Below are 24236 nucleotides of genomic sequence, written 5' to 3'. Positions count from 1 at the left end.
TGGGCACGCGAGCCGCGCCCCCTTTTCCCGCCGCCGGCCACTCCATGAGGGCCTGGCGCGCGCTGCGTCGGGGGCTTGCCTCCGCCTCCTCCTCTTCCTTCTCTTCTTCTTCTTCTTCTTTTCCTGCCGACGGGAAGCCTCGGAGGCGGGCATGGGAGACTTCGCTGTCGCCGCTGGAGCGGGTGAGGCGGCTGCTGCCGCCCGAGGAAGCGGCGGCGGTGGCAGCAGCGGTAGCGCCGCCGCCTCGAGAGGAGGAGAAGGAGGAGACGGCGGTGGCCGCCCCCCGCCAAGCGCTGGCTGAGGCGGCGGGTCCGCGTTCCGGCGCTTTCCGCGCCGGGGAGCTGGCGCTGGCGGAGATACAGAGGAAGCACAACGCGCCGCTGAAGCTGCTGTGCCGGCTGGCGGCGGAGGCGGTGCTGAGCAGCCCCAGTGGCGTCCTGCCCCACCGCGACATCATCGGGCAGCTGCCCGGGCAGGTGCTGCGCACGTCGGGTGGGGCGCGGCTGCTGCTGCGGCGGCCCTCGCTGGACGAGTACGTGCTGCTCATGCCGCGGGGACCCACCATCGCCTACCCCAAGGTACCGGCTGGTGGCTGGGAGGTCGCTGGCCGAATCTCACCTTTCGTTTTTCGCCGATAGTAACGTTCCGTGCTTTTCTTGCTCGCAGGATATAAGTGCTCTATTAATGATGATGGATATCCACCCGGGAGACACCGTGTTGGAAACTGGCAGCGGGTCTGGGGCTATGAGCTTGTTTCTGTCAAGAGCAGGTCAGAACCTGGCTTTAGACAACACTATTGTTTATTAACTTGGCACAACTTGCTTTTTTCCCAGGTACTTATAGTTCTCATGGTCCTAACTACTCAGCTTATAAAAGCTTTACTGCAGTTCATGCGTTCACATATAGTTTGTTGACTTGAAGGAAAATTACATCAATACAGGGACTGTGAACCATTGTGACTGTGCTTAGAGGGTCGCAGTGTAAATGGTTACTGAAGGCCTCACAGAAAGCTGAGTTTCAGCCATGCCTCAAGATCACTCAACTGAAGCTGGTCTTGATGTGTTGGGCCCAAGTTTCAAGGTCTGTGGTTGCACCTCTTCTCTCTCTTCCTCCTTCAGTCTCCTACTGCTATTGCTTGGTTTCTTCTGATCGTCTTTCTGGAATAAACTAATGTTTGGGGTTTTTTAGTTCCATTGGGATTTTGAAGCTAGCATGGGATAATTCTCAATGCGAATATTGCTGCTGTAGGAGCTAGAAGCTGACAAAACATCAGCGCTTCTCTTTCCATTCAGAGAGAGGGAAAATAAGAGTCATTGGCTTTCCCCATCTTTCCCTACAGGCAGACCCCAAACCCAAAGAGATGGAACACCTGCTTCTGGCTACAGCAAAAGCTAGCTCTTGCTAAATACACCAATTGATTTTTCTGCCTTTCGCGTTCAGCCTACTGTGGCTATTTCGTACAAGCATACCCGAACTTGCCAATTATTCCTTCATCTTTCAGTCTTGTCCAACAGTTTCTTACTAATCACATTAATTTAGCTGTAAATGGGCCAAGTTGGCAAAATCATTGGCATTACCAGGCTGTTAAGCCTATCCACGGGAAGAGTGCAGTTCTTGTGTGCCAGATCAGCTCTATTTTGAGGAGTGGCCGAAAGATATGAAATTGCATTACTATTTTCAAATCTATTGAATTTAAATTGACACCAAATACAGCCAGTTTTAGTCACAGCTGAACACACTTCGGTACTGACACAAATAAATAGATTTGATTTGCTGTTTCGTAGTGGTGGCTGCTTTTGTCACCATTAAATACACACCAGTGATATCCAACAAGGAAAACAGCTGCTACGTGAGTAAATTCTGAAATTCAAATCTAGTGGACACCTTACCAATGTCCGTGGGATTATTTAATTTCCAAAATTCCTGTTGATTTAACAGATTTTGTTCATTTCTTAATTGTTATTCATCTTATATTTTCTTTTCAATTTTTTCTTTAATCATTCCCAGAAACTACTGACATGAAACAGGATAAAGTTAAGAGAGTGGTATTTTCCATGACTCTAAGATCTTTGAGAACTGGAAAATACAATGTATGCAAACTTGGCATACTGCAGCTTCACAGCAATGAAGTTTTGCCTAGCCATTTCACCTTGTTTTTCTTATTTTTAAAAAAGCAATTTCAAAAAGTAGGAATTACTTTGAATGAGTGGGGGTAAGACTGACACCCCCCAGTGTGGAGATTTTTCTTTTTCTGATGTTTCTAAACTGATAATCTGAAGTTACAAGGAGTTGGCACTGGGACTCTGCAACTGCTTCAGGTGATCAAAGGCAGCATGCTGGAACTTTCCCTTTCTTACAAGTTGGTTCTGGCCTTTGTCTGATGCAGGGTGAGCTGGATCAAGGAGCAACTGTCGGGGAAATGCACCTCTTCTTTTACTCGGTTATCTGAATGTATTTGCAGTGGGATCACATAGGTGAGGGGAGGAGCCTGGTGATTTCAAACCGAAATGGCTTAGAAAGGCACAGAACTGACCCAGGGAGCTGCTGCTTCCTGAAAGCTGCCTGTACCCATTCCAAAGCAGCAAGGAGAGAAGTGAGCAGTGGGATAGGCTTGAGGAATTGGAGTAATACAAATATGGAATAATACAGCAGTGCACTGTTCTCTGCCTGCACAGCCTGGAAATGTTTCCTTTATGAGAAACATTGTACACTGGACTTGTGGTAAATTTCAGAATAGTAATTTAGACTTAATAATTTATTGCTGTTACAGACAGTAAAGGAAAATTACACAAACCTGGGTAAATCAAAGAGTACACTGGAAAATTTGTCTGTGGGGCTGAGATTAGTGAGCAGGATTCCTTAGCCTGTGAGCTGTGAGCACTGGTGCAGCGTTCTCAGCTGGTGCCTCTGGTTGCTCACACAGAAGGATCTACAGGGGCCACAGATGCTCAACTTGTCTTTTGCTGCAGGAGTGACTTCAAGAGAACATCTTGGGAACAGTCTATACTGCTATAACTACCCTTTATTTCATCTGTGCATTGGTGGATTTCTGTCTGTGAAAGAACTAACATAGCACTTTTTCTGTATATGTTTGTTTTAAATGTAAAGAAAACATAGATTGTCATTGTTGCATATGTGACAATTTCCTAAAGTCGAGATGGAAAGGTGTACTTATGTTATAGACTATGCTTTTTGCTTTTGTTTTGTTGGGTTTTTCTTCCCAGGTATTTATAACAGCAGTGTAAAGTGGTGAGTGGAGTGTCTTCTGTTTGTTTTCAGTTGGGCCCAAAGGACGTGTTCTAAGTTATGAAATCAGAGATGATCATCACAGTTTAGCTAAGAAGAACTATAGGCACTGGCGTTCTGCATGGGAAATAGGACACGTGGACAAGTGGCCAGATAATGTGGAGTTCATTCTTAAAGACATTTCAACAGCTGCTGCAGATATGAAATCTGTAACACTTGATGCAGTGAGTGAATCCACGCAACTCTCCCATTTGACACGTCTTTTCTCCACAAATGAAAACCTCTAGTGCTTGCACTCCCAACTGGATTCCCATATCTAATGTAACATGAGAAATAACAATCCAGATCATCATCAGTGAAAGAAACTGTAATTTTTTTTGTCAGATACAAATGTTTTCAAGGTTTCAGTTACAGGTTGTCAAATGAAGGAGTGATAAAGCTATACTATAAAAATATTACAATTAATTACTGCTGTCTTGTAAACAAAGACCAACTCACTTTCTTCCTTGTATTTTTGAGAAACTGATATTATTGAGATACATATTTCAAGCATTAAATTTCAGAAGAATACATAACCTTATTAAAAAGGTAACTATGTGACCACTTTGCTATCTGCTATATAGAATGCACAATGTAACTAAGGTGTAATTCAGAGAATGCTATGGCTTGCTCTCCTGTCCTGCTTCTTTATATCTAGATTTCCTAAGAAGGAGTCATACTGGGGAAAATAGCTTGATGTTAACCACTCTTCCCTGTAAAGCAGACAAACTACTTACAACTACTTCCTTACTAAATGCTTTAAACAAATAGCAATTTTAAATGGTGCAAGCAAAGATAACACATAGCATAAAAATACCATTTCAAAAAATGCTTTAAGCAACAGTTCTGCAGGAAGGATCAGATATTGCATATCCCATTGTTATACAATCTGAATAGTTTCCTGGCAGAAGATGGATAAATTGCCAAAACCAGATTTTTTTTTGTCTTGAAACTGACAGCAAGTTAGGCATTGTGACCATAAGGCACTCTTTTTATGCATTTGAACAATCTTTTTTCTTTCCACATTTGAGAAATAGGTATTCAAATGTGTTAGTAAATGTAGTCTTCTAAGAGTTTTTATTACTGTCAGAATTATAGGATTTAATTACTAGGAGGCTTACTTAGTTCGTCAAATGCTACTTGCTGTTTAAATATAAATTCATTTGGAAGTAGAGAGGATTTAATTTTGTGTTAAGTGTTTTTGTGTAAGCACCTCAGGTTTTGAGAGGTAGTAATAAAACATACATACTGCTGTTGTATGCATCTCTTTCCCATAAGCTTTGTTTTTCCCCCAGCTCTGCTGTATGTTACATTGATAGATGTGCTTACGTTTTTGCAGTAAACGTGTTAATATGCCTTTCTCTTGCAGGTAGTTCTGGATATGCTGAACCCTCAGTGTGCTCTGCCTGTTGTACACCCAAGCCTGAAACAAGGTGGGGTGTGTGCTGTATACTTAGCAAAGTAAGTATTTATTTCTGGCATCTTTATTCAGGTATTACCTGGCCTTGGGACAAAACCAAGCATCTTCTGAAGTACATATCCAGCATTAATGAAATGGGTGACAAAGTTGGGTTTTTCCTGATGTAACTTTCTCTGGGAGTTGTACTCAGTATAAATTACACTTGGCCAAATCCTTTGGCGTCTACTTGGGGAATGTTCTCATTCTTTACAGTGAAGTTTGGGCTTTATGACATCCTCAAAGTAAATGCACTGTTTTCCAATGCAATAGTCAGGTTGCTCCTTTACCCTAAAACTGAAGGACTCATGTAACCTCAAAGGTAAAGAATATGCCAAAGTCAGCAGAACTGAGATTTTGTGATTTGAGTTTGCAAAATACTACTTTATCCTTTGCATTTCTTCAAAAGCATCACACAGGTTGTTGACCTTTTAGACAGAATACGGAGCTGCAAGCTTCCTTTTTTGTGTGAAAGGATCATTGAGGTAACTCACAGAAGCTGGTCAGTACTCCCTGCTAAACTCAAGCATTGCAAATCAAGCCAAGTGGTGGAAACTCAAGAAAATATTGAAGAACCACCTCAAAATGAATACGAAGAAATCCATATTCAGGATCAAGCAGTTCTCAAAGAAGGCAAATACAATGGTAAGAACTTCACTGCTGCTGAGATACCTTATTACTGCACTTTGCTAATCCAGTATAGGAAGAGGCAGTGTTTTCTAAGGTCAGCTGAGAATAGGCAAGGTTCTGGACAGCCTAGACCTTGTCAGGTTTAAAAAAGCATATTAATTGTTTTTTAAGTATCCTATAAAAAATCTGAGCTAAATAGAAAATAAATTTTAATCTGCAATAACGAGTGACTGCCCTTCTACTACTGTCTTCAAATTTTTGATTTTTAAGAAAATTCAGTTCTTTATACTCATCCCATAGCTGCTTTAGAGGACCCTGATGGACTTAAGGATTCCTTAGGCAAAACGGTGGCCAGTGTGCTCTGTTTTAAAATTATGTTGTTCTGGCAAATCCAAAAATGCTGCCATATATATATATTTATATGACAGATGTAAATAAATGTACAGATCTGTATAATGCAAATCAGTATAAATCTGCAAAATGCAAAGAGTTCTGAATATACTGATAGGTGACAAAAAAAAAAATACTTCAGGGAAAAAGATTACATGCACACTGTCTACTCTAGTGTGCATGTAGGTCTTAAACTTCTGGGAACAAAGTAAAAAAAAAAATGTCCTTCTCACAGAATCACTCAGTGATGCTGCTGAAACAAACCGTTCAGTGCCTTACATTGCCCGACCATCCCACTGGCAGGAAACTCATTCAGGTGAGACACTTGGAAAATGTTTATCTTAAATATTTAGGGGTATTTTTATTTGAAAGAAACCAACTTTTTTTTTTATTATTTTTGGTACTAGCATTTGGTATGTTCCTATATCATGAAACCATAAAACTTATAATAATAAAATAATAATTGTATATTGGAATACTAGTAGTAACTTTTGTTTTTTCATTAGCATTCCTTACCAAGCTGAGAAAGTTTCGACCACTGCTTTCTTGATGCTGCTGCCTCCTTAACTGCTAATTTGAATATTGTATCAGGATAAAATAAAACATGACAAAGTAAATACATTTTGCAAGTTGTGTAACTTTTAAGTAATGACTGCTCTGATTTCTACCTCACTTCAAGTTTGAAACACCAACTGTTATCCCACTATGTAAAGTAAAGAATTTGAAGAGAATCATCACATCTGATGTTGTGATGCAGCCCAGATTGTTCTGCAAAGCACAGTATCTGTTTCTGTCTTATCAGTGCATTTTATTCTCCATTGCTTGTAAACCAGTCCATGGACTTATCTTGATCCAGGATGCTACATGGTTGCCTTTTCCTGGACAGGCTCTGACAATCTACCAGACATAAGGAGAAAAAAAATTTTAGTAAGAAAACAAGGGATCAAAGGCTGCCCTTTGAAATGAATACTTTGCTGGCTTCCAACTGGTGACTGTAGGTTTCTTTAAGAACAAAGTTCTTGAAGCATAACTTTAAGAGATACTGTAATTCACTGAATGTATTCACTTGATAAAGCTGTGCTTATTTCAAAATCAAAACAGTTGTTGGCAGGCACAGCTTTGGTTCCCTTCTGGTGCTTGTGCTGCAAGTTGCCTGGTTATTTGTGAACTATAAAGTATTCTTAAATGGTTGGAGGAAACATTTTTTTCTGACCCTTGTCAGAGATGAGAAGCAAGAACTCTCAAGTGAAAACAGACTTAAGTTATTTTGTGTCTCACCTGAGCAAGTGGTTTAACACAATTAAATCATTATGTTTTGTAAACACCTGACTTGCTTTGTATCTCAAGAAATATTCAAATGCCGAATTTTTCAAAGCTGAGGGATCTCTTGAGAATCATATTTGTACTAAAACTGTCAAAAACAATCTTATTGTAATAGTGAAAATTTGGATATTAGTAAGAACATACGGAAATAAAATACACGGAGCTATAAATAACTACCTTTGTATTATATAAGTATACTAGGAACTCTGCACTGGTTAAGTACAGGAGAGTATTTTTGCAGAGCTGAGGCCTTATCCAGATGCCCAAGGAAGTTTACACCTCAAATGTGTTTCACTTTTAATAATAAATTTAATAATGGGTTTGCCCCACAACTGCTGTATGTAATGGAGGCCCCTAATGAAAAGGCTGAGGCTGCTATTGTGAGTAGATTAATAGGCAGAGATTCAATTACATAAACAATTCTCACAATAAGCTTTTGTTTTCTACTCATACCCCAGTATTAAAACAGTCTTGTATCAATTGTCAACAAATGAAATACTTAGAGGAAAATGGGAATTGTGATTTAACCTATGTCCAAACCCATACCACAACTGAGCATCCTGCTCTCAGCATTTTAACTCACTTTACACACACCAGTATTTTTACTGTTCCAGCCACTCACAAGCGTTTAAAACAGTACTCTCAATTTGATTTATAATGCAAGAATAGTAACAAATGCCTAAGTAGACTGAAATGCACCCAAAATCTACTATAGTAGATGAAAGTACCATGAAGAGACTCAATATAAAGCAGTTGGTACTTCCAGGAAGTCAAGATACAATATGTGAAACTGAAAATGAATCTATGAGAGTAAAAGCACATTTCTGCCAAGGTGTAATAGGGGAGGACAGAGCAGTCTCTGCAGTGCTCTGAAGGGCAAATATGGCCCCAGTTGCCTAAACTAATGGAAAACTATTCACAATATTAAACCATACCTTGGGCTTTATAAGAAGGAGAGTCGACGAGCATTTTTTCATTTGAAAAGGTGTCCTTCAGCTTCTGGGATGAGTGTAATTCCATCATCTCCAAAGTGTCAGTAGATGAGGAGGAAGATGATAATCCGAGTCGTACAAATCTGCCTTTCTTACCGCAGAGCTGGCAGTCTGTAGGAGTAGCGCTGGGTCCTCGGGGCAGCTGCACTTGATCATCGTAATTCCTCAGAGCTCCACTGTGGTGCACAGAGCGTTCTCGCTGCCAGATGTAATGTGTTGGAGCTATAGCCATCACCTATGGGAACAGCCGTGGGATCAGGAAGAGTGAAAATAATGGGAAAACACAGCTGAACACAAGAGATCCCGTTAGTGTATGGCAGGGAATTAACGTAGCTGAAATGGGCATCATCTCTTATCTGTCTCATACTGTCCCACTGGAAGGTTTGCTCCCTTAGGCAGGAGTAAGTAATCCTGATACTAGTCAGGTACCAAACAGTAGCTCATGCTTGGGATGTTGGACACACGATGGTGTCTTTGGGCAGCTACTAAAAATCAAATGGCAGTGTTCATCGTCACTGAGATAACAACGGTGGTAAGCTGGGAGGGTTTGCAAGGAAAAGCGTCCCACACTCTCCTTGTTCCTTGTGCTTTTCCCATAGCATCTAATCCATCCCCAGAAATGGGCCTCTAGAGAAAATGAGATTTTCTGTTCATCTGGAAGTAAACATTATGTAATAAGAGCATAACAAGGGTTTTTCCAGATACACACTTCACCTGAAAAGTGAGGAACATTTATTTTTCTTATAAATTGTAAAGCACACAAAGTTATTTCTAAAGTGGATGAAGTGAAACAAATTAAGGTAGATTTTAAATAAAAAACATTTGCATGAAGCAGATTCTAGCCAATAGAAACTTCACTTTTAACAGCAGTGCAATATAAAATATTCTACTTTACTTTAAAAACAGTTTCAAACAATGTATTTTAAATGGAGAAGGAAAAAATATCATGGGGAATAAATGGACCGTTACATTTTAGCAGCATCTGTTCTTTCCCATGGATTGTCTGTTTACTTTAGGGAAAAAACTGTACAGAGCTAAATTGCTAGCTGATGTTAATTGTTGTGATTTTAGCATCTATGAAATCTCCCTCCCTACCTCTTCACAGCAGCGTCTGCTTACAATAGCCCTGTAGTCAATTCTACTCCACAGTTGATCTCTTAACTTTAAGAAATCGGGGAAGAGCTTTCTCCAGGCTTTGCCCAAAGCCCATGGGAAAATGTCATACTTTGCTTCTTCATTGTCTTCTTCAACTGTGTTTGCCAGATACCTTCAAATATATATATGTTTATGCTTGTAAATATTCAATCTTAAATCACTATATTAGAATGATTTCTAACATAAAATAACAGACATAGAGAAAAACACAAACAAAATACAGCCTTCTTTCTGGAAGACAGTATTTTCTTAATTAGTTCCATATGCATCCTTTGGGTAAAAAAACCCAAGCTTTTATAAAAACTGTTTTACCCTAGAGTTTCCTAAATTAGGAGATAAGCAAGAACTAACACATCCTGACATCTTTTCTCCAAGCTGGCAAGAAACCCTTGAACTAAAATGAACAGTTTCTGATTGATTCTTTAAATTCTTTAAATAAGGCTTAAAACTATCCAGTGAAATCTTAAACTTTAAATTTTTTACTTCATAGATTTTAGCTATTCTCGGAAAAGTACAATGCTCTTATTAAATTAGGAACAAACAACTAAATAAAGGTCTATCTTCAGTTATAAATGAAAAATTTAAATGATTTTTTTAAATGTCTCTGTTCTTCCCTTTGTTCACTTCTGTTACTTTTAGTTTTGGATTGTCTTCTCAGACAACAGGAAAATGTTCACTTCCTCTGGATCCACCTGATACTAAACTCCTGTAAATTACACTTGAAAAAATTAGGACTTTTAGTCTCCTCTCCAGTTTTCTCACTTTCTCTCTAGTCCCAGTCTCACCAGGCCCTTTGTCCCCTTCTAATCCCTTCACTGTTCTGGCCTGGCTTTTCCCCCTTCAGTGGAGTCAGAGGGTCCCTCCTCCCTTCTGTCTGGATGTCACCCACAGTACCAGTGACAGTAGAAGGAGCAGCCTTTGCCCCTGCACTAGTGTGCAAATCAGAGCATGTGAGAAGCTATGTTACCAAAAAAGATGACCTGAGCACCATAACATTGTGAAAGAAAATGCAGAACCCTCTGCTGCCAGATAGAAAGGGTTATGTAGGCCTGGATTACTGATTCCACCACCGTTTCAAAGTATACGCATTTTGCAACTGCTCAAAAAAGTTACCACAAATTCTCTAGCAATGTTTTTACAGTTGATTTAAATCATGTTGACAGAAACTTTAATAACAAGTTACTCCTGATCTGCCTGTCATGGTGAAATGTTTTGATAAAAATGCTTTAAAGGCTGGCAAAGATATGAAATAGGGTTTTATACAAAGACCTGTGAGCCATATATATGTTGTTGTGTATTGTCCTGTATGTATTTCTTGCAATGCTTTAAGAAGGTCCCAGATTCAGTGTGGTAGGCAGAATGCCACTGTGTGTATTACTACACCAATGCAAGCAACCCCTGCTACTCAAGCTTGTTCTATCACATGAAGAATGGTGAATTTGCACTATTTTATGTACAGTATGTAGCAATGATCATAGAACCACAGAATGGTTTGGTTTGGAAGGGACTTTAAGGACCACCTAGTTCCAGCTGCCCTGCCATCTCTAGGGATGTCACCCCCTAGATCAGGTTGTTTAAATACTGCCTCAAGGAAGTCTCATCACATTATTATCAGTGTAATAAAGAAGTAATGCAAAGGTCATCCTAATGAAACCAGATAATTTTAAAGTACTTACAGAGCCACGAAGAAATTGATTCTGGTATGCTCCCTTGGTGTGAAGTTAGCTCTCTTGAAATAAACGAAAGTCATTGCCAAGAGATACTGTTTTAAAATGTAAAATGAAGTGTCAATGTGTTACTTAGGTGTAGTATTTCCTACATTGATTCACACATCTTGCACCAAGATATTTTCATCATTTTTAACAATGAGAAAAGCATTCATTAAGTTTCTTGAAACTGTCATGTAAAACCAATAGAAAAAGATTATATTCTCTATTTGCATTAAAGTATCAAGTAATTAAGGGCAGATTTCTCACTCAATATATGTTTATTAATTAAGAAGGAAATACACTTACCTTGTCTGCAATTTCACAGCAACAGTCCATCCAAAGGAAGTCTTGGATTAGATCGTCATCTGTAACAAGAGAAAGCTGTAGCATTTCAAACACCAAAACTGTTTATGTTAGAAGGTATTATAAATTAATAACAGACAGTCTTTCATTAAACCAAATAAAAGCAAAGAAGCTAGACCCACTAGTAGGGAAGAGAGAAATTGAGGCAGGAGGAGAGGTCAGGTGTAAAAAAAGCTTACATGATAAAAGAAACAAACTCTACCAGAAAGGCAAGGTGGAAAATCTGTTGACTGCATTTCATCCATTCTCAGTAACAGCAGGTTACCAGTATTTTTTTTTTTTCCATTTGCATTATTTCTTCCTGCATTACATGCTTCCAGGTGATAGCATACCATTATTTCAGAGGAACTACAGACTGCTGAGATCCTGCACCTTGACTACCTGGCAGCCTTTATAGGGCAATACTTGCTTATTTTTGGTGAGTGTTTCATTGTCCAGGACCATGTACCGTAATTACCACAAACTCTCTCTCATTCACTGCTGTATTTAAGGGTCAAATAAAAACCAGCTGTAATCTTCCACTATTACTTAAAGTCTTTACTAAATTAAATAAATACAAAACTTTATATGAAAGAGACATGAAGAGATGTTCTAACTCCTTAGATCAACTTCCCATTCCACTTCTCCCCCCAGGAGTATATTCCCACAGTAAATAACAGTTTAAGAGACAAGGAGTCCTTTTTCTAGGCCCTGTGTAAAACAAGATGCACGTTGTTTTACATGTATTTGTTAAAATATAAGAGAAAATAGGAAGGAAAATTATCATAAAATAAATAGTAGCAAACCACCTTGGTTTCACTTGTAATTTAAAAAAAGATATTTTTCATCAGTTTGGTAGCCCCTGTACTTTTAACTTAAGCATTAAATATTTATATACCAAAATACAACAACCAAACATTTTGATAAAGAATTGCCATTAGTTTTGGTATAAAAAGCACTCTCAAAATTACTGAGCTTAGAAAACATTCTATTCATTCTATTCAATTCATTCATATCTCACATTATTAACCTACCAAATAATTTAAAGAAAGCTGTCATTTCCTGACGCTGAATAACTAGACATGGTCCCTTGGGACATTTATATTTCTGACTAGGAACCCCTTTTTCACAATTTTCTTGATGGTCTTTAAAAGCAGGTCGCTTTAGTCTAGCAAGTTTTTTTTGCTGATGTGATCTGGATGCACTCGATTTTACATGAACAGTGACAGTGGGAGGTGTCTGACACACCAGATTGTGTTTCATTTCGTTAAGCAAAGGTTCCTGTTAAAAAAATAAGAAGAAATTAACTACAAAAATAGTCAGTTTCAGCACTAGTACATTTCTTTTGTTCTCATGAAATGTTTCAGTAGAGCTTGTATGTCAGATGATGGAAAATTAATTTTATCAATACTGATTATCTATCTAAGTCTTGTGCCCTAAGATACGTAGAGTTCTTTGATCTAGTTCTAATTTTATAAAGCTTTCCTTTTCCCCAGTAGAAGGAGCCTTCAATTTTGCTTTTTCCAGTCAACTTTGGAAAATGGGAAAAGAGTCTTTCTAGGAAAAGTTGCTGTTTGTCAGGTCCTTGTAGCTCCACACAGTTAGATCTACCAAAAAAACCCCTGTGTTCTTCCCTCCAATTTGTGATGGTCTTTTTTTAAAAGGAATATTAATAGAATTAACGCAGCAGAACTGTGATAGAGCCATGTAACATTAAAATCAAGTCTTGAGTTCCTAATTGCCTTTGGGAATTAAACTTATCCCTCAAACTGAACATACCCTGAAGGCACAACCAAGGAAACGTACCTGTGGTGTTTGTAACCGCAAAATTTAAAGGGATATCAAATGGAGAGTGAGGAAGGGTGTTTTTTGCCGGGATTAAATGTATTTACGCCTCCAGTAGGTCTCTCGGAGGGAGGCTGGCTCACCGCAACCTACGTGGCCCCGCAGCTCACGGGCGGCCCGGCAGGAACACGGAGGCCCCTGAGGCGAGCCTGCGACCTCGCCGCCCCGCGCCCAAGCCGCCCGTGCCCGCCGCCCTCAGCCGCCTCCGCGCCTCGCGCCTCCGCTCGAGTGGCGTCTCTCGCAGCCAATCAGCATGCGCGGGGCAGCCTCCCCAGCCAATCGGACGGCCGAGGGCCCTCTTCTCCCGCCCCTCCTGTTGCCGCCCAGGACGCGGCAGCCAATGGGAGCGGGGGCGCGGCGGGCGCTGGGCTTGGCGGCACCGCCTCTTGCCTCGCTACCTTGAGGCAGGGTCGAGGTTGGCTTGGGCCTCTCTGTCCCTGCCATCCATCCATCCATGGACACAGTAAGGGGGAATGGATCCTATTTGACAGTAGGCTTGGATTAGATGTTAGGCAGAAATTCTTTACTGTGGGAGTGGTGACAAGGCAGAGGTTGCCCAGAGAAGCTGTGGATGCCCCATCCCTGGAAGTGTTCAAGGCCAGGTTGGATGGGGCTCTGAGCAGCCTGGTCTAGTGGGAGGTGTCCCACCCAGCCCAATGGAACGACATGATCTTTAAGGGCCCCGTCAAACCCAATCATTCTATGACAAAAACATCTCCCCAGGATGATAAATATCTCCACAGGAGACACAGAACTCGAAGGAGAAGGGATACCTGACGCTACATATCATTAAACATAGAGGTACAGGATACACTGCTGCTGCCTTTCTACAGAGGCAGTTAATGCAGGTAGAAGTGTGCACTTAGTCTGAGCCAGTCTATTGAAATGTAAGAAGAATTTAAAAATCCCTTTGCTACTAAGATTCAGTGTGAAATCTTACTGTTGCCTTTTCTTAGAAGAGCTAAAGATTTATCCTAGGAAGATGGCAAGACATCCATTTTCATTGTTTCCCCCTGTGCAGGCCAATTAAACTGTAACTGGCCTCATTTGTTATGGTAATGAGAAGAGAGGCCTCTCTACACCTTCCTCATCTGCTATTAATAATTTGCTAAATTATTTACATGCTCTGGGATATTCAGGGAAAGATCATGCCAAGTTTCTGATCAGGGAGAGATAAAAAACATACCAAGTGGTAAATGTACCAACTAACAACATATCTGTATGAAACAGGCTGAAATCAGAAAACTTGGCAGCAAGGCGAAGATAATACCAAATACATCGGTAGGGCAAAAGTCTGTTCTTTTGAGGTTCTCTCTTCTTGGACACTGATTTACAGTGAATTATCCTGCATTAATTGTTCTCTGGTTTTGCAGATCACTTTTCATCTAAGGAATTCAAAATACTCATCAATTAACTACTGTTAATTTGATACCTGTGGAAAACAGAGGAAAGGGGGGTTACAGAAACTTCCACATAACCATCTAAATCTTTAGAACCAGGAAAAAATCCTTTTTTTCCCCTACTGCAAAACATGAAGCTGCAACGAGAATTGTGACATGCATACTTCCTTATTCTTTACACCTTTACATAAAATGTGACTTACAATGTCAATCTTTATCCACACAAAGCTTCCAATTCTAAAATAATTTTCGGGCTGGTGGTTCTGCAACAAAATATTAAAATACTTCTTTTTTTACTCAAAAATCTGTCACAATCAAGTTATTGAACAGGTATTGTGACTCTTCCACTCATGTATTGTCCCCAGCCTGCCAGAACTGAGATGTCTGCTCTGATCCAGACCCTTGCACAAGATTGGATCAGGCTCTTGAGGAAACGGAACTTGCGAGAGAGAGATGTGGGAATGTCTGGAACTCTGCCTTTCTTTCCTTGCAGGACTCTGCAGCCTGAGGTAGGACCGACATGGGAATGACTCGAGAATTCAACGTGAAAGCATCATGGAAAAACATCAACATGGAAAAGCTGATCTCTGAACCCAGTGAGAATAAAGAAACAGAATTTTACGTGACTCTAAGTCCTCTGCGTGAGATAGTGCAATTAACTGGTTCTCAACTTTTCTTTTAGTTAACTACAATTTTCAGAAGGTTGTTGAACCAAGAATTTTCGAGACGAATGGAGCTTTTGGACTCCAAAGTCGCTTGCTGGACATCAGGGAGCGCTGTTTCACCACCAGCGATTTGAACCGAGACAATGCAGCATTTGTCCAGCACAACACACGGGGTTTCATGTTGCAGTTCTTTCCTAACCCTTCCTGTAGGTGGTCATTAAATCAGTTTAGCCACTCTTCATCTCTATATGTAATCACCGTTTTAACTTACATTTTGAATATACAAATTTATAAGTATATAAATATAAATATAAATATAAATATAAATATAAATATAAATATAAATATAAATATAAATATAAATATAAATATAAATATAAATATAAATACAATGTCTATATTTTATTATTTTATATAAGATTTATATGAATAAAATTACTAAGACCTGGGCTTGAAATACCTGGGATTCTTACAAAATCTTATTTCTGGGGGGGGGAAATCCATATACACATTGGAACTCAATTATATGAGATATATAGTTATATTGCTATGCTGAATTTGGTCCAAAAAGGCAGCTGCAGAGCAGTTTGATTCCCTTAAATGAAAAAAAAAGACTTAAAATTTTTCACTGAAGGAGTTGTTTACAGATAGATTAAGAAGCATCACTGAAGAAAAACACAGAAAGAGTATTTTTGTAAATTACATTTAGGATTATGTAGGATATACATACTTATTTTTCAGATTTTTATATTTTCGGTATCAAATTATATTATTTCGATATATATTTCGGCTCCTGATATCCTATCCAGTGATTTTTTTTTTTTTTTGCCAAGAAAGATAAAGTGCCACAGGTAAAACACCTGATATTTCTTTCCAAATAAAGCCATGAAGAACCACCATTGAGTCTTGTAAATACAGATCATTATCCCCAATAAAATATGTACTTTTCAATTAGAGACTTTTCCTACTTCCTGCAGAGAGTGAAATAGGAAAAAAACTCTCTCTTCCCTGTAAAGATGACTGCTGACCCTGCTGGGAGAACCTGACCTCTCAATCAAATCCATTCTAAAAGAAAAGCTCATGGACTGAGAACTCCATTCCTAAAGACCCATAGCGAAACTGAAACATGAAACATCTAAAAAGTAAGCCTTGGACATAAAGCTAATTCTTTCAGAGTAAAGGGTGTAGCAAGTCACAGGACTAAACTAAAGAGGAACAGATGAATCACCTGAACCCACATCTGTCACCAGAAACCTGTTTTATATGTGGGAAGAGAGAGAGAGTAAGAATTTAGATGAGTTGTGTGAAACGAATTATTAGGGCATCACAGTGCCTGGACTAGGACTGAGCATAACAGGCTGAACACAGTTTTCCAGTTTGCTACTGGAGTAGTAAGCAAGGATAATGGAAAGGTGCCTTGCATTTAATCCTTGCTTTTGACAAATGTTACAGTATGATTAAAATTAAAAAAGGTTCAGTGCCGCTTAAGTGCATGTCACTGATGGATGAATGGGCAGGAAAATTGTTTCCAGCTTTGTTTCCTTGAAAAGAACGCTGGTCCATACAGCAGTGTTTTCTAATATTTAAGTTGCAGAACAGCTGTAGTTATTCTCCGGTACTGAGAAATTCAGGAGCAAGAAGGAAAAAATTATTTGGAAATTATGTAGTGAACAAGAAGTGTAGTGACTAGACTAACAGAGCAAATGGAAAAGGAAAGGGGAGGCTGCCAGCAAGCCCAGTGCATGTTTAAACATGCTGCTCTTGCATACTTCAAAACAGCCATGCACTCTGCAGCAACAAATCTCCATAAAACACCTGGGACATAAGTTTGAACTTGTTCATTCTTACTGTAAATAGACTGATATATCCTGTATGAACTTAACTAATTCAAAGCAGACAGGGGAAGCCTTTAAGATTTATTTTTAAGGATTGGCACCTGTGTGCTGATTGTAAAGCAAACAAAGTAGTCTTATCTGAAGAGTTCCTATTTCTCTGTAAAAATAAATAGATGAGATAGACTACATTAGGTCTTCACCATTATGTCACAAAAGATGAATGATCTCTCAACATCAGTAACTCAAAACTAGCTGTGCATATTTTACATTAAAGGGAAAGGACATTATCTGCAGTGTTCTCCTTTAAGTGTTTTTTGAACCTTCTGACATCATCCACCATATTCTAAGTCTCTTTTAACCACTGAAGACTGCATTTTGGATTTGCAAGTATTTAATAACCATGGCTATATTTGTTACCCAGTTGTGCCCATGCCGTTTCTTCATGCTGAATTGAATAATAAGAACCCTAATAAAGAGGACTCCTCTCTACCTCCATGGCCCTGGAGCCATTTGTTCCAGACGCCAAGAGCAGCAGGCTTCCCGAGAGGCAGGTGCAGGAGCAAGGAGCAGGTGTGTGCAACTGTGCCCAGGGCGCTGCCCGTGTGCTATGCATGCGCAAATGGGACTGCATTGCCTACATTCACACTGAAAATGGGAACTTTCCCCCTTTTCCTTTGCTCCTCTTTTCCCTCAGAAACAACTAACAAACGCCAGACTTCAAAAATCTTCCAGGTGAAAATGTAGCTGAACATAGAAAGTTACAAGAATTTGACTTAAGAAATCATTTGTACAAAATGGCATTAGCTAGAAAGTGTTTCATTCCATCTGGCAAATGACACAAATGCTTTGCATCACTGATGTAAGGTTTACGTACACATTAATACACTAAACTACAAAACATCCAAGGAACCTATTATCCAGGAAATATATCTTATTACCTATTAACATCAAAAGTAGAAAAACATTGGTGCTTTCAAAATAACATTTTGAAATTCTTTTCCTGAAGGCAAGTTTCCGAAATAATAGCCGTTTGAGCTGCAAAAGAATAGGTGGGAGCCTTCAAACTTTTAGCTAGCTGGCTTATGATTCTATAACTGGGCAAAAAGTGTAAATTTCACCAAATCTTTCTCATCTTATTTTCAAAGTTTACTGGTCACAAAATTCATGTCCAAACTCTTTTAAAAACAGTATCTATTTATTCTCTGTTTTTACACTGTTGAACACAGTTGAATCTTTGTCCATGACCACGGCCCCTATAATATAAAACAATAGTGGTAATTAAGACAGGACAATTTTTCTGTTGTCAAGAGCCATATTTGAATGGCATTCAGAAGACTCACTTCATGAAAGGATTAATCAAAAGTAATGTAGCTATAATTTCTGAAGCAAGAGGATATTGTTTTCACATGCAAATAATTTGGCACCCATGCTCTTGTACTGCTAGGAAAGGAGCAGCATCAAGTTCAGTAGTGGGAAGGCAGAACTTCAAGGACAGCCCTTTAGAGATTAAAACCAGACAAGTTAAAATGTGACCTGGAAAAAGTCCAGGATTTACTTTTTTTAACTCCCATCCAATGGTCCGGGCTCCACACAGTTAAATTAGAATTGCGACAGTTTGTTAAACATTGAATGCCCTTCCCTACAAGCAATGGATTCTATAATTACTCCACAACAGGTCAAAAAGCTTTCTTGTTTCACCAAGTTCAGTAATCACAAGTTGTAAAAGTTCTCTCACTCAGAGTTTGAAGCAATAAAATGACTAGTACAAGGGCTGTAAATTAAAGTACGAAGAGAAAGAGATGAACTTTGGTAACAGCTATTGCTAACTGGAAAAAAAGGGAAACTCATGAACTGTAAAAGTAGTCACAACACAAAAACAACTTATTTCAGCAAGGGACAAAAAAAAGCAAAACACTAATGGCAAGCCCAGCTCTTTTAACCCTACTCTCTGCTGTCGGTTGTGTCAGTGTTTGTGGGATGAGATTTTCTGCCCAGCTCATGGGTGTATTTATTCACCTTTGCTTGGGGTATGACTATGCACACAAATTAGAATGAGGCAAGAGTGGGTGGGGATTTACAGCACGTTAACTGCTCCCTGGAAACTGCATGCTGTGTGCATACTGTGACCCTGTTTTCGTTGAGGAATACATGGCTTCTGCTCACTGCCAGGTACACCCGTGTCCGTGGGTTGTTACTGGGGGTTACAAACCATAAATCCACACTGCTCACCAGCACCATAGCAACCTGCACAAGTCCAGCACAAGCAAATTCAACGACAGGTTTTATGACAGAGGTACTCATTGTGCCTTCTGATAACAACACACTAAGAGGAAGGACAAGTCTCTGTCTGTATAACCATCTGCTCCAGTTCTGCCTACAGCCCAGAGAGGTTGTCACACAATCAAGGCTGTTAAAAACTACTTAGGACTCTCTCAAACAGTTTTCAACAAGTGTTATGACAAAGTTCCGCCTGTATCTTCTTTCACAGAGAATGACTAAAAGGGGGGGTGGGGGGATAAAGTATCTTAAATGCCAAAACTGAAACAATTTTAATGTAAACAGAGCTTTTACTACAACTTATGATCTCCTGTTTTCCTCTGAGCCCTTTCCAAATGCTATAAACTTGAGGGATTTGGAGCAGTTTGAAATTAGGTTTGCGTCGCTGCTGTGCAGTAGTCTGGATGAGGAGTTATTACAGTTTTTACACATAATGCTGTTTATTTTATCAGCTTTGAATGCTGATGCTCCAAAGATGCTGTCGGTGTGAGAGCCATGGAAATGCATTTTCAGGTACGTAAAGATGAGGGTGACAAACCTGTTACTGGCCCCACCCTCTGGAGTTAAGACTAAGCCCTGGCAGGGAGGTGAGGATGCCTCAACGTATCAGACAGGTTGGTTTCTATAATCCTCAAAGACACAAATAGAACATACATTAATTGCATGAGCATTTCTCTTCTGTGGCTACACCCTGTCTAGTTTTATGAACCTCTGAACCAACAGCCCTGTACCTCTTAGTAGCTACTCTTACTTTCAAAGGTCTCCAACCTGCTAGAGACCCAAGCTGTGGGCTTCTGAAGCCAAAGACAGCTTTGTGAGGGTTGCCACTGCCTCTGAACTGATTTCCATCTTCAGTGTGCATGACAGTTTTGTCAAAATGCACAAACACTGTGTTATCAAAAAAACAAGTCATGATCTAGGAACAGACCAAAAAGACCCAAACATGTAAAATAGATTTTTTAAAAGTGTTTTTTACAGTAGTTAGTCTAGCAGAAAGGCATGACTGCTCATTTATTTTCTTATTGGCTCTATACTTGACCACCTCCATATGGCCAAGATACTTAAGTTCTCCAGGACTCCAAATGTTCTCATTATTCAAATCAGTGCAACAGGACTTACCTGTTTTCTGGTGGTTTTCAAACTGGCAGGAAAAATACACAGAAGCACTAGTTTTATTACAGTCCTTTGAGCAGCAGCATGTGTCTATTTGTGACAACATAGAATCTTCTGAAACACATTATGGACAAGGTACTGTACATAATTTCTCAATATTGTCCTCTTACTACAGTTCTTTCAAGGTTTCATTCTACACAGATTATGAAGTCTGACAAAAAAAAATTGAATGCAAACATTCTGAAGCTGTCCTAACAAAAAGTTCCTGAGCAAGTCTATAATATAATGAAAAACGTAGCAATATCTGCTACCCAAAATGTCGGCACTTCTGAGCATCAGTGTTTCTGATTGTTTCTATCTTTGTCAGCCTTAACCAGTTAAATATAACGAATTTTCAAAAGCCATTAATTTTGTTAGAGAAAGACTAATAAGACTATGCTTCACAATTTGGTATGATAGACGACCCATTTTCTAGGGATGAGACTCTGGTTATCTTTAGAAGGGTACACCCAAACCCAATCAGGTTTTCAGCCTCCAAATAATCTCAATTAGACCGAGATTGCCAAACACCCAGTGGCATTGATCATGCTCTCTCCTCTCATCTCTCTGATCTGCTGACCACAGTGCATGTCACAGCCCCACCTTGCATCGTTTCCTGATACTTCGGGAGTGACTCACACATCCTTGCGACTTTCCCTGAAAGCAGCTTCTGTCGCTTTTCCGTGCCTGGGGAGTTTCAAAATCCCACTTACCTGATTTCTAGTGGAGACCTGGAAATGACCTCATGTCATATCCCAGTATCACACAATTTCTTACTGGCTGCAGAAAGAGCTGGATTAATCTCCTTGGATCTGATTCACAATTCACTCAAGTCAATAGAAAATCTCCCCCTAGAATCAGTGCCTCTTGAGTATTTTAGTGAACCAATACTTCATTCTCCAAACAGATCTGGATCCGACATAAATTACAGAGCAAAAGTAGAAAAATACAGATCACGTGAGTTTTCCTAATGTGTAAGTTTACATACCTTATGTACATAGAGTTTGGTGACCAAAACTTTTTTCTTTTTGCTATATAGGAGAGCCAGTAATGTGCTCGTAGCATTTAAATTATCATTTGTCTGAGCTATAATTATGCTTCAATAAGAGTAAACCACAACTAGCCTACACTGCACTGCCTAATCAGCAGTCAGCTATTTGATAAGAGGAGGTATCTCCAACAGCCGATAAAATCATCCTGTTTATAACCAACATGCAAGGCCTTAGCTTTAAGAGCTATGTGCTGAGTAAAGTTAATATAGAATAGCAATTGAATATGGTCACATATTTCAGCACAAAGAAGTACAAGCACCACAAAAGGTACAAAAACGACACTGCCTCCCAACCGCCCAGACACCAAGGTACCCGTATAGTAAACTTCAACACTCAGGTCCTTGTACTTGTTTAGCCTCATGTCTGCTCCACTGGCATTGATTCTATTGAGACGCTGTCCTCAAAATAACCTGGAAAGAGGATAAGATTAACTCTGCTGTGAATGGTCCCTCATTTCCATTGCCTTGCTGGTGAATGACCTCACGTAGAGCAACTCTCCTTCAAAAATACGCAACAACATTTAAACCATAATTTCTTCACATTTAGAAATCTGGCGAGACCAGAGGTAGCACGGTCCTTATTGGTCCCTGCAAACTGGAGCCAAATTAAATGCTATGTTACAAAAAGAAGCATGATGCACCTATATTTGTAGCAGAGTTACCATAGTACTTTCTACAGGTGCTAACTCACATATTGCTACCTGTCACAAGAGTGCCAAAATACATTGTGAGAGGCTCTAGTCCACACAAATACTCCAAGACCATTCAGCCACTAGATACTAAGAGTTATATCTATTTTTTGACAACAAAGATACCTATGTGGTATTTGAAGGTGAAAGAAAGAAGCAGGGCAACTTTCAGCAGTAGTCATTCCAAGATTTCAAGACTGCTTGGATTTATAAAACTAGGCAGAGATGTTTACCTACACCGAACAAGGATCAGGAGAAGAAGGAGGACTAGCTGTACTCAGGCTGTTCTGTTCTTCGACATTTACGTATTAAAAAAACAAATAAATAAAATAGAGGCAAAAGCCTATAATAAAATTTATTGGTCCTTATTATCAAGGCTTACATAGGTCAGCTTGGCAATTTGATAATGACAAGACAGCTCTTACAATCTCAAGGAAACCAGTACTTTAACATGGAATAAGAGGTTTATAGTAACGTAGGCATTTCTGAACTTATTGATCCTACACATCTTTATGGAAAATGCTATCACCCAATGAAAGCAATGCAAGAAGTCCATATCTGAGACTTTAATCCTCCCAAGTTTTCATTTGCTAGGCCAATCTTTCCTTTTGAGTCTTTGATAAGCATAGCAGAAGAATATACTTATCAATCAGAAAATATGCAAAACCACAAAAAGGATCAAGATAAATGGTGCAAAACTCTGATTCAGGCTGTACCAAGAGCAAATCCAAAGAGCAGTCCTTTATTTTGGACCTATCTGAGACGACAGCAGGGCACTGAAGACAAAAACAACATACAAAACCAAGTACAACACAAACACAGCTGCACAGACACTAAAAGTAGTTCACCTGCAGTTTCACTTCCAACATGCAAAATTTTCAAACTGTTTCACTTACTGATGTCTACATGAGCAAAAGAAGAAACATGTTTTTATTGTACACCAAACAGGTAAGAGGAAGCTTCAAGTTTTTGGGTAGAATGTTATTCTGGTTTTATCCTGTACTAAAACAACTTGTTTTTCATGCATATTTTTTAACTGAATAAATAAACTCAAGGTTCACGAAGCATTGCTGGTGTACCATACCTATCTTTTGTCTTCCATTTTGTCATGGCGTTTACACTTTGGAAAGCCATCTTAAAGCCGGCTTTCCCGTGTTTCCTCCTCGGAAACCTGGCAGGGCTCTGGCACTATCTCCCATTTTGTAGGTTCCCACAGAGCTGCGCTGCTTAGAGACAAAGCACTGAGAACTACTTTTTCCTCATCGAAGAAATGAGGATACTGCAGCACCAGGAGCGTATCTTCAGGGCAACCTCGAGGTAGAGACATCTACTATGTATTCTAGAAAGAAACCAAAACCGAAAATAAAACAAAAACACATAATCAATAAACACCCTTACTAAAGTGTTCGTTCTATACAGATTAGAGTTTATTTTTTTCAATTACTGAGTAATTATCAGATTTTATGTCAAGCACGGAGTAGTTCACACGGCACCCCTGGATGCGAACAAAGCTCGCTATAAAGTGCGAGTATTTCCTGCTTGCTCTCGGCTCGCCGAGAGGGGAGTGGAAACACCTCCCGCCTGTCCCTAGGGAACAGCCCGGGGCCACCAGGCCAGGGCAAAGACCGCAGGGCTGCCCCGGGGCTCCGACGGTCAGCGGCAGGCACGGGAAGCCCGGAGCCGGGAGGGACGTGGGCTCTGCTCGCTATGCCCGTATATCACAGGGCAAACACGCCGGGAGCTCCCGACGATGACTAACACTTTCCCTTCCCCTCGACGGCGGGGGCAGCGGTCCCCCGGCTCCCCCGATGGCCCCTCCGCCCAGGCGGGGTGGTTTCACAGCCCCGGTAAAGAGCGGGCACGGCCGCGCCTCAGAACGCCTCTCTCACGGCCGCTCCCCCTCCCCATTCCGCAGGAGAGGCGCTGTTGGGGCCGGGCCCAACGGACCCAGCAGGTCCCGCCCTGCCATCCAGTTTCGCTCAGGTGCGGGGGGAGGCGGGCGCGGCGCTGGTTTAAGAGCGCGCCCGGCGGGCCCGGGGG

General features: G+C 40.2%; 2 protein-coding genes across 4 annotated transcripts; one reads left to right on the top strand and one right to left on the bottom strand.

Moving 5' to 3' along the window:
- Positions 1-2: 2 nt before the first annotated feature.
- TRMT61B (tRNA methyltransferase 61B) lies at positions 3-15641 on the top strand. 3 transcript variants are annotated; one of them, XR_015802162.1, is made up of 8 exons: positions 3-578; positions 667-769; positions 3280-3470; positions 4655-4746; positions 5151-5386; positions 5997-6077; positions 15021-15123; positions 15210-15641. XR_015802162.1 is itself a non-coding variant. In XM_088161047.1 (7 exons), exons 1-7 carry the CDS (start codon positions 45-47, stop codon positions 15038-15040), a joined length of 1257 nt encoding a protein of 418 aa, XP_088017173.1. In that variant the 5' UTR covers positions 3-44; the 3' UTR covers positions 15041-15641. The 3 variants fall into 3 exon arrangements, 2 of the variants coding, with proteins under 2 accessions (XP_088017173.1, XP_014732867.2); XM_088161047.1 differs by having other exon boundaries at positions 15021-15641; XM_014877381.2 differs by lacking the exons at positions 15021-15123; positions 15210-15641 and adding an exon at positions 6268-6382.
- Positions 6487-12602, bottom strand: SPDYA (speedy/RINGO cell cycle regulator family member A). Its single transcript, XM_088161048.1, has 6 exons — positions 12317-12602; positions 11247-11305; positions 10908-10993; positions 9172-9343; positions 8020-8311; positions 6487-6658 (listed from the first exon to the last, which is right to left on the bottom strand). Exons 1-6 carry the CDS (start codon positions 12543-12545, stop codon positions 6570-6572), a joined length of 927 nt encoding a protein of 308 aa, XP_088017174.1. The 5' UTR covers positions 12546-12602; the 3' UTR covers positions 6487-6569.
- Positions 15642-24236: the final 8595 nt, after the last annotated feature.

The sequence above is a fragment of the Sturnus vulgaris genome, chromosome 3 (assembly GCF_052056855.1).
Source record: "Sturnus vulgaris isolate bStuVul1 chromosome 3, bStuVul1.hap1, whole genome shotgun sequence".
NCBI lineage: Eukaryota > Metazoa > Chordata > Aves > Passeriformes > Sturnidae > Sturnus > Sturnus vulgaris.
Note: the sequence above shows the minus strand (reverse complement) of the source record. Positions and strands in the feature narration are given on the sequence as shown.

What these genes read in the sequence shown, in the direction of transcription:
- TRMT61B (XM_014877381.2), top strand. Translation starts at nt 45, where the DNA reads ATGAGGGCCTGGCGCGCGCTGCGTCGGGGGCTTGCCTCCGCCTCCTCC. An exon ending in CCACCATCGCCTACCCCAAG is followed by an intron (nt 579 to 666) that starts GTACCGGCTGGT and finishes TCTTGCTCGCAG; the next exon opens with GATATAAGTGCTCTATTAAT. An exon ending in AATCTGTAACACTTGATGCA is followed by an intron (nt 3,471 to 4,654) that starts GTGAGTGAATCC and finishes TTTCTCTTGCAG; the next exon opens with GTAGTTCTGGATATGCTGAA.
- SPDYA (XM_088161048.1), bottom strand. Translation starts at nt 12,545, where the DNA reads ATGAAACACAATCTGGTGTGTCAGACACCTCCCACTGTCACTGTTCAT. An exon ending in GCAGACGCTGCTGTGAAGAG is followed by an intron (nt 8,312 to 9,171) that starts GTAGGGAGGGAG and finishes CTGTTCCCATAG; the next exon opens with GTGATGGCTATAGCTCCAAC. An exon ending in TCCTTCTTATAAAGCCCAAG is followed by an intron (nt 6,659 to 8,019) that starts GTATGGTTTAAT and finishes TATGTCTGGTAG; the next exon opens with ATTGTCAGAGCCTGTCCAGG.